Genomic DNA, 13368 nt, shown 5'->3' on the forward strand with positions numbered 1-13368 from the left:
GAAATTCGTCGATTGGTATGACTAGAAGATCACCGGCAGCTTCTTGTTTCTTTCAGCACCTTCACATGATCCCAGCAACATCGCAGCGTAAACCATTCAACTTAACCAGATCCTTAACAAACATCCCGTTTCGAAACGCAACAACTGAAACTTTGGACTTATCGTCTTGGTATTTCCAAGGTTTCCATGTAAGTGTCCTACTAACGTATATAAAATCAGTAAGCTGCCACTAAGAAATGAAACTTTATCTATGAATTTTTGTTTCTCCTTCCCTTTCTTACTTTTTTTACTGGTAGGCTGCGTCTGCTTTTTATTTTTGCGTTTTTTATTTTTTTTGTCTTCTGGAGACGTCTTTTTCTGTAATACATGGCGCCGCTGTTCAACGGCATATTCACTATCACTTCAAAAGCTTTTTGTTTTTCCTGGTATAAGTTAAAACGGTATTTAGCAGTGTTGTGACCATAGAAAGTGAGCAAAGTGTTTAAGTTGAGAAATATGGACTCAGCATACCGCAGAAATTGCTGTTTTGGCTGAAGGTATTGCAAACCCAAGTGCTGTAATCACAGCAGTAACCTTTTCTTGTTGAAATTTCCTGGTGTACACTGTAAAGCCTGTCATATGATATTAATTCTTCGTCGTACAACGTTTCCATCAGTATTCATCAGGATCAGGTTTAGCAGTAGCAGTATACACTGTCTTTCTGCTAGGGTCATGGTCGGGAAACCTACACTTATAAGAAATAAATCAGTTACGTAATAAAATAACCGCTTTTATAAAAGCAACAATTACTCGTGTTGTATTTTAAGGTAAAGTTAAATCATAAAAAAACTATAAGAGTAGTTTGAGACTGTTTATAAGATGTCTTTATGAACAAGTACTATTTAGATCAGCCCATTAAGGTCTATACTAGTTGACTGCATAAATAATTTTTTTACTTATTATGATTGGGTACAATTGCTGACAGGAACAGAATTAACCCTATGTATTAATTGAGAACTGTTGTTTAAAATACTTTCTTATTTCACTTTCCTTCAAATTTCGAAATTCGTTACCAGTAATCTATAAACGAAACAAAACAAAATGCCATCCATGAGCCTGAATCTCGGTATTAACGTTCGCGTTTCCGTTTCTGTCCACTTTTTAAGGGAAGACAAGAGCTGTAGAACTTCTTCGGGGACGTTCTGACTTCAAGGCTCCTCGTCTTAGGCTTAATGGAATCATCACTGCAAAGAGTACAGACGCTAAGAATAAAGTTTTCTATAATGTAGTGCTCAATGAGCTACCAGACACTATCTTTGTACTTCATAGAACCTATTTAAAGTACGAAGGTGTCATAGTTAAACAAGGGACCATTGATAACAGTTCGTATACTGATACGACGGTCAACACTAATACTTTAGAGGAAGATGTTAATCTGGAAGATGCTGAACCCAGCGATGAGGATGAGGAAGAGATTCCAGTATGCGATGAGGTCTGGGATACGAGAGAAGTGCATACTAATGCACGTCTAAGTTCCGGAAACAATTATCGTTCCATAGAAGCAGTGTTTAACTTGCAAAACAAGGCGAGTATTTCTTGATTTTCTACCAATTGATCACATAAGATAAGTAGTTGTCCCAAGCATCAGTACTCATGCGCATAGTGTCAAAAACTGTCGGGTAAGTCTCACCTTCTTGGAATATTTAACGTGGATAGCGATTTTAATGAAATGACGGTTCCTAAGCATGTGGACAAGAAGGCGTATTGGTGGATGGGAAACAGCCATTTGAGGCCCAATATCAACTTTGGCGAATTTATGGAGTATGGTCTTTTAGTATCAGTACTTCAGTATCATGTTTTTGAGGTAAACTGTGGTAACTGGTTAGCTTCAAATCCTTTTTACCAGATCGGGATGTCTTTACAAAAATCCAATGTGGTACTGGCAAGAGCACTTGAGCCTGGATGATATATATTGTTATGCGACAAATCGAGCGCATTTCCAATTTTTCTTTCTTTTTAAACACCTACTAAAGTGCAATACACCTTTTCGGGTTTGCACCTGTCAAAACTACTTCTTTTCATCTTTTTCTTATCCTCAGATTTGTGACCTCTTAGTAGGCGCAATTACCTCAATCTCTTCTATAAATTTTCCCAATTTCTTTAATTTCAGTGACTGGAATATACGTCCATCACTATAAATAGACATCCATAAGACCTCTCTTAAATAAAAATCCTCATCTATTATTTTACTCATATTTCAACACTTTGACTTATTAGTTTTATATACTATTCAGCTTTATCATCATTCTGATTGATCCCTTGATTACATTTTATCATTGTATCTTTTATTTATAAGCATATAAGCCATACTTAAATCCATTTATTTTCTAACAGTTCAGCTTCTGATTAAACTAGCTGTGGTTCTCACTCAACTCGCAACTCTAAAGACCTTTCTTTACTAAACCTTTATTTTATTTAAAGAATCTCTTTTATCTCTATCATCCTACTCGCATCCTCTTTTAAAATTTGGTGCTCACTAACAGGGTTTGTTATCAAGAAAACTATGGTATTTGACAAAATATTACATAGAAAAGTAATGAGATAAAAGTATATTTTTATTAGAGGTAAAAATAGACTAAAAGAACTCTGCTGCTATGAAATAATTGATCCTTTTTATATTGCACAACTCTCCTGAGTTTTAATGATGAGTCAACCTTTCTGGTTTTGGAATAGATCTATACTTAGTTTCCCGCCTTGGGTTAAATGGATACTACTCGTTAGAATTGTTTCCAGTTAACGCTGTCCCATATCAGTGGATCTGGAGCATGAGTATCCTAATAAATCTTTAGTATTACGAGACACTTATTTATCAAATCATGCAAGGGTTACTGTAAAAGATGCATACTTGTTTGTCAAGTATAATTGGCAATAGAACATAATAGTTGCTCATTTATTTATTATCTTTGTAATAAATTAAATACGATCCCAAATATAAAATGTCCTATCGATATTTGTATATTTGGTTGTAGAAGATAGGTATCCATTAATTCATACACTATTTCTTTATACTCTTTATCAGCAGTATAACTATATCAATATATAAGTAAATGAACCATTTATATTAATAGCTGTTCTATTCTCTCTCTGGGTAGCTAATCCATTGAGAGAGCTATTAATATAAAGTTTCTCTTTCTTATAATTCTTGATTGATCTGAGAAGTTTCTCTTCTCGATCGGTGATATCGTAACTCAGTGGTATAGCATTCTGTATCCAACTGTCATTCGTATATCGTATTTAGGCCAATCATGCAATCTTTAATATAGAAGTATGTACTCGAAGTAGGAGAAGTTGTATAGCAGTATACAAGCGTATGCTGATATGCAACATCAAAGGTTCTTTTAATTTCATAGTTTATTTATTTAAACGATTTGCTTAATTATTCTTAAGTGAATCGTACCCAAATACGACAAAGGGCACAGTGACAAACTCTATTCTCATTGACATTACGAATGTCAGTGGCCAAAAGAAACTTTTCTTGAATGAATTTCAAGCATATTGTGAGGGCAACTTGCATGTTTGGGCAGTTGCTGACCAACTCCTCAGGGAGTATGGTCCTATATACGCAGAAGTTGTGATAATTTGAGTATAAAAGGGTAAAAATAAAAGATAGAAATAAACAAGTAAAGAAATGAGACTCTTTAATCCTTTATTATTAGTTGGAGAGTTTGTCATGATAAAAATAGAGGTCCTTTTATATAAAATTATTACTTCAATTAATTTCTGCGTAGATCGAATAAACATTTCCAGAGACTGGGAATTGTTTGATTTGAAATATAAATCAGTAGCGACATGAAACATAGCTTATAAATTATAGTTATGTAAGCCTATGGTTGTATGTCCGGAATTTCAAGCAGAGAAATCATTTATCCATTTAGCAATATGTGCGATGATTGGATTACTTGATTACTCATCGTAGGTGCTAGAAGGAACCGCAGTAAATCAGCCAACCGGGGTCCGATGTAGGGTATGATTTCCAGTTAGAAGATTATGAGAACTGGTACTGTGTCTGTTATAATATATGAAGTATATTATAACTCAAGACAGATTAATTAGTAATTGTATTCGAATTATTTAGGCGTCAAATACGACAGAAGTTACTGTCTCTCCCTTCTTGCACAAACAATTTGTGGAGAACCCCAATTTTGTTCTCCCTTACTTCACTGAATCCTTTTCAGCTTATCTTTTGTTGTCATCTTCGGCTGATATTTGAAAGATCACATTCACTGGTCTTCCTCATCAATATGGTCGTAGAGACGGTGGTGTATCTCAACTCACCGAAGATATGAAAATTAATCTTGCCCCTTATGGGGATCTTATTGACTGTGGTTTTGTTACTGGAAGCAGTGGCCTATATGCTGGTGGTGGTTACGCCGTTATCGCTGTCTCTACCAGTTCTAATAGTAGTGTTAAGCCCCTGACCCATTCTGTTCCATGGTTCTACGCTCCTTTAGACTACGCTTCTTCCACTGGTGAGGTTTCTGTGGTGTTTTGGATAGTAGAAATTCAGACAAAAGGAAATAAAACAAAAGTAGGAATACTTTGAGACTGTTGGTATGCTTTATTTCAATTAAAAGAGAATTAGAGATTATCTAGTTTATGAGTCGAGGATATATATATAAGATGTCTGAATTTAAAACATAAAATTATTGCATAATGGAATTGTACTAAATTAGTGCAGTGTTTTCTTACATTATTTTAGTCAAAGAAGTACATAGACTAAAGAGGTGTATTTGCTTTATAAAGTATTGATGCTGAGATATTAATATTTTAGTGTTAGATGTATGATGTAAGTGTACATATCTGATGTTATTTTTATTATGGTTCTTATCAAGAAGTAAGTCAGATCATCACAGTTTCATCCACATTAGAAGCGGTTAATATTTTAGCTACCTGGGCATCTACGCCCTCTTTCTGCCGTTATTGTCACTCAGAATCACACGCCTTGTTTTACTGTCAATTACGCAAAAAAGCCATCATTTGTCATTTGTGCCATGTTCCTGGTCGTATTGCCAAATTTTGTCCTAAAAAGAATAATGCTGGAGATTCTACCGGTAAACGTCGAAAATTGCCTAATACGGATATCGCCGTTTTAAGCCCACCCTCTCATTCCGCTCCTGTTACACCTATCAGACAAAGCGGTTCTAGCGACCATATCGCTCCCGCTTCACTTCCTGTTGCGAGCCAGGCGAATGCAACCAATGATATTGCCATCGCCCCGCCAATCGAAGAGAAACGTCACCGTGTGGATTCACCAGCTCGGGCCACTCGAACAACTTCTACATTGGCTGACGAACCTCCTAAACCAGTTACAGTCACACCATGTAAGCATTGTGGATTGATGGGTCATAAACGTACTATCCATAAAGACTGTTTAAAAAATCCTCATAAACTTGCTCAACGTACACAAGACTCTGATTTGTATAACCCTGAATTTCCAGAAATTGAAGATGTCGATATGGACCTCGATAATACTCCCAATGAACCCGTTATCCATCATATAGTCGATTCCCCGTCTCCAAATGGAGACTTTTATCAATAATTTTATTAATCATAAATTTATTCAATACTAATATTAACACAATTATTGACCCTGTCGTATTTGGGTACGATTCACTTAAGAATAAATAAGCAAATCGTTCAAATAATTAAATTATGAAATAAAAAAGAACCTTCAATGTTGCATACCAGCATACACATGTATACTGCTACACAACTTCTCCTACTTCGAGTACATATTTCTATATTAAAGATTACATGATTGGCCTAAACACGATATACGAATGACAGTTGGATACAGAAAGCTATACCGCTGAGTTACGATATCACCGATCGAGAAGAGAATCTTCTCAGATCAAATCAAGAATTATAAGAAAGAGAAACTTAATATTAATAGTTCTCTCAATGGCTTAGCTACCCATAGAGAGAATAGATCAGCTATTAGTATAAATGTTTCATTTACTTATATGTTGATATAATTATACTGCCTATAAAGAGTATAAAGAAATAGTGTATGAATTAATGGATACCTATCTTCTACAACCAAATATACAAATTTCGATAAGATATTCTATATTTGGGATCGTATTTTATGCATTAGAAAATTAAAGCATAAATGATCAATTACAACTGTGATAATTGAGAGATAAAAAGGTAGAAAATAAAAGATAAAAATAAACAAGTAAAGAAATGAGACTCTTTAATCCTTTATTATAAGTTGGAGAGTTTGTCATGATAAAAATAGAGGTCCTTTTTATATTCAATTATTACTTCAAGATTTTTCCTGCGCAGATCGAATTGACTATTTACCCGCAAACTGGGAAATGGTAGAATTAGATTTAGAAATCAGTTACATATGAAACATAGCTTATTGTTATATACAAGGAGCTAGTTGACCCATATCCGGCACTTCTAGAGCATTATAGTTTATCCATTCAATGACAGGGTCCTTGATTGGATTACTAAAATAAATTTATGAGAAACTAGAAGATTCGGCAGCTACTCGACCAATCCAGGAACGATTATGAAATCTGATCTCAGTTTGACATATGAGGGAGCTGGTACTGTGTCGTACCAATAGGAATGTATTCGCAATATGGTACTTATAATACATAGGTTATATGTATTATAATTGAGTGACAAGATAAGAGTAATTATATTCGTGGAATTAGGCGTCAAATACGACAACAACTATTATGTTCTATTGCCAATTACACTTGACAAACAAGTATGTATCTTTTAACAGTATCCGTTACACGATCTTACAAAGAAGTGTGCCACTGCACCAAGTATTTGTCAGAATACTCGTGTTCCCGTTTCACACATCTGGGACAACGTTACCTTTAATCAATTCTAACGAGTAGAGTTTAGATAACACAAGATGGAAGACTAAAATATAGATTTATTCCAAAACCAGAAAGGTTGACTCATCATAAATCCAGGAGATGTTGGCAATATAAAAAGGATTGATTATTTCATAGCAGCAGAGTTCTTTAGTCTATTTTTACCCTAATAAAATATTCGTTTTATCTCATTATTTTTATACATGCATTTTATCAAATATCACAATAATCACTTGCTTACATTACAATTGAATGGTTACAATCAAAAAGAGCAGGTTTAGTTAGTTGCACAGAAGAATATTGAACTTACCTTCACGGATGCCAGAAGTTCACTAACTGGTTTACCTTATATTTAGGGATGGGATGGGGGCTGGACACCTCTATATTTACAAAAAAAAAAATTGTATTGTCATACACATACATCAAAGCTAAATACAAAAAAATATGGTTGGTGAAAGAAAAGAAAAGATTCTATTTCTAAGAAAAAATAGAAGATTTTTTTTATACAAAATAAAAAAAAAATATCTGACGTGATACAAAATCTCAAACCCAGTCCATGAACCAAATCATCCGTTTTGTTTCTCTTATAAAATCATCAATAATTGTCGTAAAGAACTATTTTTTTCGACCAAATTATTCTAATAAATATTTTTTAACCTCTAAGGATAGCAAAATCAATATTTGAAGCTATTTGTTTTTTTTTCGGAGTTAAACTTAGGCGATTGCGGTCAAAATTGGATATTATCGCCAAAAATGCGATATGGCCAATTTTTGACCGCAATCATAGCGATTGCGGTCAATTTTTAATAAATCGTTCCTGAAATTTTGCGGTGTACTCCATGTTGGTCTATTAGACAAAGGGAACAAAGAACCATCCACAAAGCCAACACATTCAGGGAATCCATATTCCTCTTCGATTTCCTTGTTTATAATTTTTCTTTCTTCAGCTGTTGGCCAGCGCAAATACTCCTTTGCTAAGTTTGAAATTACGGCAATAATGAACCTTTTTGTGAAACATACAACTGCACGTTCTTTATTGATAAGTGAGTACAAAACAACTATAAACGAACGAATTAGACATACCTGAAATTCTTCCTGCTCGGGCAAACTTGCCTATGGATGCTCCATTTCCGTAGTAACCCAAACGTTCCAAAGCGACTATCATTTGCACCTTCAATGGTATCTGAGGTGTTCCGTTTTGAGGATTGTAAACTGAGTGCGACATAATTTTGAGGTATAAGGCATCGAATGAACTCAAATCCATTCTGATTTCTTGACGGACTCTTCCTTCATCAAGTACTCTCAACAAACTAATTTTTTGCATGATACTGCATTTAGGCACCATATCTCTTGATACAAGATATCTTTGACTGAGAATGTAAGATACAACCAGGGCATTAAGTGAGACATATTTCTTCTTATATTGAACACCAGTAGTAGTGCTCGAGCTTTTCGAGCTTGCACCGATCTTGCGCCAGTTCGAACGAAGCTCGAACCGAGTTTCTGTACTCGAGCTTGCGCCACTTTTTTTTGGGTTCGAGCGAGCTTTGATCGATGCTCGCTCGGCTAAAATGTCGATAGTAGTCACTCTAAAGTTAAGGTCCTTGAATGACTACAGATGGCATTTCCCCTTGATTTTAATCTTTTCTTCCCTTTACCATTTTTTTATTTATGCTCTAATAACTCCAACTAAAATGTGTGATAATTGCGTATATAAAAGTATATGTAAATAGAGTTTTTTGACGGAATAAGAAATGAGATTCTTTATCCCTTTATTATAAGTTGGAGAGTTTGTAATAAATAAAATTAGAGCTCCTTTTATATACGAATTATAACTTCAGGTAGATTCTCTGCTTAGTTCTAATTAAGGTTTTACACGAGATAGTGATACCTTAACTTGAGATACAAATCAATGACAACGTAAGATGGAGCGTATTACTTCTGTAACGTAGGTTCTCCGTGTTATGTCTGGAACCTTTATATAAATAAAACAGCTCATGGTTCCTTAACAAGAGTTAAGGATTAGAGTTCCTGATCAAAGTATATGTATAGTAAGATTCCACAGTTACACAACAACTTGGATTAAGTTTAGATTATAATCACAGAGTGAATGTTATGTTGTTCTGGTATTGTGTCTTTAGACACTAGGAATCACATTCACTAGAATCGTTGCTATAACATATGACATATTAAAACGATCAGACAAATTGAATTGTAATTATATTCGGTTTAATAGGAGTAAATACGACAAAATGCTTTTGACTTTTATTTAATTGTACAACCAACAAACACATTTACCATCACACCAAACGAGATTTAGCGTCAATCTTAATTCTAATATGGATGAGCGGGGAGGAATTTTTTTGCCTTTTGTAGAATGAATATTACACAGCATTTGGGGGGTCGAGAGGGAAATTTTTACCATATTGGGTCTAGTGATATGCGGTCGGAATAACCTGATCCGTCAAAAACAGGCCACAAATACGGTCTGGAATATCGATAAAAAAATGGGCTGAAAAAAAAACGAAAAAAAAACGAAAAAATAGGCATAAAAAATAGGCATAAAAAATAGGCAAAAAACGGCTGAAAACGATTGGAATTATGGGTATAAATTTGATTTTATTGAATAAAAATTGTAGGTTTTAAATTATATTTGTATATGCTAGATTGCTAGGAGTAATCTTCTTGGAAAGACAAGCATCGCATGCACTATAAGCGGCGAGCCCAGGTTTCTATTCCAGAGGTCTTCAATGTACTTACTGCGATTCAGACCAAGGACACGCGTAGAGACAGAGGATACCCGTATTGTAAATGTTACCTAAAAAAACCAGTTAAAAATAATACTTTGGATTCAAGTATGACTTCTCAAACATTACCTTGTCAAGTAAAGATAGTATCCTTCGGCATCAATAATGTATCTAAGAAAAGAAGTGCGCATACGTTAGAGAAATGAAAACAATTTTGTTCTTAAAAACTTACTTTTTGTTGCGAATGTAGAGAAAGATAACTTTTCAAAAAAAATTCTAAAGGATCCTCTTTTATACTTTTTTTCTGGAGATGACCCGGGTGCCAATCGTCCGAGGCAAAATCGCTAAATAAAAACAATGACGTACCTTAATTTTAGCACTTCTTTCTTTCTTTTATTTTTTTTATAAAGTTAAACATACCTGAAATGAGTCAAAAAACTATTAAATTTGCTCCCGAACCTGTCTTTGAATGCTCTGAGTGCCCAGCTAAGCTCACAAGAAAAGACAATTTGGACAGACATAAGAAAAATTGCCATCAACCCATTTCCCAACAAGACGTTATTATGGAAGACCCAGCCCAAAACGCGACGTAGGTTTTATAACAGATTCGTAAATTTAGACTTCATATTAATCTATGCTAGTAGTAATGTTGTTAGAGTGGCTGATGGCGAGATTCATCAACAACAACAACAACAACAACAACAACAACAACAACAACAACAACAACAACAACAACAACAACAACAACAACAACAACAACAACAACAACAACAACAACAACAACAACAACAACAACAACAACAACAACAACAACAACAACAGCAACAGCAACAGCAACAGCAACAGCAACAGCAACAACAGCAACAACAGCAACAACAGCAACAACAGCAACAACAGCAACAAGGAGATCTTGAAGAAGAATACCTTGAAGAAGACTCTCAGGAGGATGATACGGATGGTCCCCGCGATTATAGTGGTGATATCTTCGAGAACTGCCCTGACTCGGAAGACGAACTTGATGTCGACATTGACATCATTGCGCCAATCCAACATGCTATCTATAGCAACGTCGATGCAGGTGTTCAACCAGGCTTTAGTATGGGTAGTTTTGTTAATTCCATTCAACCTGCAATCCATCAACGCGGGGAAAATCCAACAACGAGTAACAACGAATCGGCTCCGTTCAGTAACATGTTGTTCTTTGTTATCATCGCCTTTTTCGACGGATGCTCTCTTAGCATTTCCGAAGAGAGGATCAAACTGATTCTGTTTGTTATCGGTATCATTGTCCAATTAGCAAGGGACAATGTGGACATGCCATTGCCTGCTACTGATCATGTACTCAACTACCTGGGAAGAGCCAAAAACAAAATTCCCAAAATGAGCACGACAAGACACGTAGCTACCAACCACAAGACAAAGAAGGAATATACATTTTTTATGAACAAACCTTCCGAGTTTCTCACGCATCTTATGGCCGACCCTATCAAGTGTCCACAATTGAGTGCACTTCCAGATTTTACGGAAGACTCAATCAACTGCTTGCAGCAAGGTGAAAAGTGGAGAACACATTCTATGTTTCAACACCCCATGATCACGCTCAACAATCTTGATATCTGGGTTGGTAATCTTGTTGCATTCAAGAACTCTTTTGACAAAACGATCTGGCTGTTGATTAAGCAATTTTATCAAAAGAGAAACGCCGATGGAGTCACTGCTATCTATGCAAGTGGCTACCAGGCTGCCCCCGTTTGGAGTTTTGGAGAAGTGCAATTTGTATTCAACAGTAATGGTGACTTTGATTACGATGTTTCTCCCCTCTTATGTATCGATTCGCAATTATCAGAGTATTCGATGTCCAAATTTGAAGGTCTGGTAGATAAGAGCTCTCGTTTTGCCATGTACCTGTATTCTGAAAATTTATTTATCCAATTGTCTTCCGAGGATATTCAGGATAAGCTTTGGAATGATACATTAGCTGATGTCAACAGGTTCAAGAGACGAAGAACAGACGGCTCCATCATGAAGGTAATGAATGTTCCTATCACATTCTTTACTGATGATACATCAGGAAATCTTTCAAAGCAGTATAATCTATTTGACAGTTATTGTATGACACCTGCAGCCATGTCTTTTGATAGTAGAGGATCAAAGAACAATACTTTTATGATGTGTACATCGAACAAGAACTTGTCGGCCGTTGATATGCTCCCTCCAATTGTTAATGATTTGGTTTATCTAGAGAATGGTGTCGAAATGTATTCGGCAGTACATGAAGATTACGTCTTGGTTGTAGCTCCTCTTCTTTTTATTCAAGGCGATAACTACCGTCAGTCGGAATTGTCCATGCACAGAGGCAGTGCTTCTAATTTCTTCTGTCGTAAATGTCTGATTAAAAAGACTAAAAATCCAAACCCCAAGTTACGAGTAAACGCATCTGCCGCAACAAGGGAGCGTCATGCAACTGCGCCATTGAGGCTCATCGATCCTATTCTCCACGAATGTCCTACCAGATTACGATCTGACCTGGAGAAGGTGAGCAAGCTCGATGCAACTGATGAAGATGGCAAGAAAGCTATTAAGTCATATGAAGTCAGCCATAGCATAACCAAGAATGGCAGTGAACAGCTTCTTCGCTTGAAATCTTATGATCCCATATTGGATACTCCATTGGAATTACTTCACACGTTACCTTTGGGTATTGGTAAATTCTTGGTGACATTTTTATGGAAGGACCTTCTGAACAAGCATCAAAAGACAGCTTTACAAGATTGCCTGGCAGATTATCGCAAAAACAGGGCTTACTCAAGAACTTTTCGAGCAAAGATGGTGCATAATGGTTCCTTCGTCGGAAGGGACTATAAAATCTTATGTCAACTTCTTCCTGTTGTTTTGCGAAGTATTTTTGTTGTGCAGCCGGACAGCATTTTGGACTTGACAATAAATGTTTTGACACTTTTGGTCTGTTATGTTCCTTGTTATACATGCGTTCAATCAAGTTAAACGTCGATACGGTTGCTAAAACAATAAAAATACTGGTGGATGAATTGACTGCACGTGTTTTGGACCTTGATAACAGTTGCATTCAAGACTCGAGAATTGCCTCCCCTTTGATATCTTTGCAACCAAAATTACATTTGCTTCATCATCTGCCATTTGATATTCGTCGTTTTGGATTACCTGTTCATTATGAAACCGAGCACGGCGAACAATTCAACAAGTTTATTCGTGAGGCCATTTTACTGACAAATAGACATCAGTCTGAACGGGATGTTGCCTTGAAGTTTGCCAAACAGTTTATGATCCGTTTTCTGTTTAATGGTGGTACTTTTCTTGTTGAAGAAGCAGATGGGTCTTTTACTAGATGCCGTGTTGGTCCTGAAATTGCTAGATTCAGAACTGCATATCCAAAATTCGAAGAATTATTGCTCACTGTTCGTGAAAACTCTGATAACAACGAATACGTCAATGCTCGTTCTGTGTCTCTCAAGGATGGTGTTAGTGGACTGTTTATGGATGAAATTACATCGTAATCTTGCTTTGGAAGAATTATCGAGAGGACTTTCCAGAATTCCGAAGGAAAACTTCAATTAGCTAAGTATCTTTTAACTTATGAATGTATAGAATCCAATGATGTTAGTGATAATTTTTTGCGTTCATTTAATAGATATGCGTCGTCCAAGTTCCCTTTGTGGCTGACAACCGTCGATAACAACCCTGTGGTACGCCCTGTGTCTCACATA

The 13368-nt window shown here is 35.9% G+C and overlaps 2 protein-coding genes across 2 annotated transcripts; one reads left to right on the plus strand and one right to left on the minus strand.

Moving 5' to 3' along the window:
• Positions 1 to 1039: 1039 nt before the first annotated feature.
• EV154DRAFT_556065 (uncharacterized protein) lies at positions 1040 to 2004 on the plus strand. Its single transcript, XM_051605328.1, has 4 exons — positions 1040 to 1105; positions 1146 to 1568; positions 1612 to 1658; positions 1724 to 2004. The coding sequence occupies exons 1-4, from the start codon at positions 1081 to 1083 to the stop codon at positions 1943 to 1945; spliced, it is 717 nt and encodes a 238-aa protein (XP_051451936.1). The 5' UTR covers positions 1040 to 1080; the 3' UTR covers positions 1946 to 2004.
• Positions 2005 to 7619: 5615 nt separating this feature from the next.
• EV154DRAFT_578454 (uncharacterized protein) lies at positions 7620 to 9816 on the minus strand (the record flags this gene model as incomplete). The annotated part of the gene is made up of 3 exons (XM_051606556.1): positions 7620 to 7909; positions 7962 to 8401; positions 9755 to 9816. 3 exons carry the CDS (start codon positions 9814 to 9816, stop codon positions 7620 to 7622), a joined length of 792 nt encoding a protein of 263 aa, XP_051451937.1.
• Positions 9817 to 13368: the final 3552 nt, after the last annotated feature.

Source organism: Mucor mucedo (assembly GCF_025094135.1).
Source record: "Mucor mucedo strain NRRL 3635 chromosome Unknown EV154scaffold_164, whole genome shotgun sequence".
Classification (NCBI taxonomy): Eukaryota; Fungi; Mucoromycota; class Mucoromycetes; order Mucorales; family Mucoraceae; genus Mucor; species Mucor mucedo.

Coding starts and splice junctions, on each gene's coding strand:
- EV154DRAFT_556065 (XM_051605328.1), top strand. CDS start 1,081: ATGCCATCCATGAGCCTGAATCTCG. Junction 1,569..1,611: donor TAACTTGCAAAACAAGGCGA/GTATTTCTTGAT, acceptor TAAGATAAGTAG/TTGTCCCAAGCATCAGTACT. Junction 1,659..1,723: donor ATAGTGTCAAAAACTGTCGG/GTAAGTCTCACC, acceptor ACGGTTCCTAAG/CATGTGGACAAGAAGGCGTA.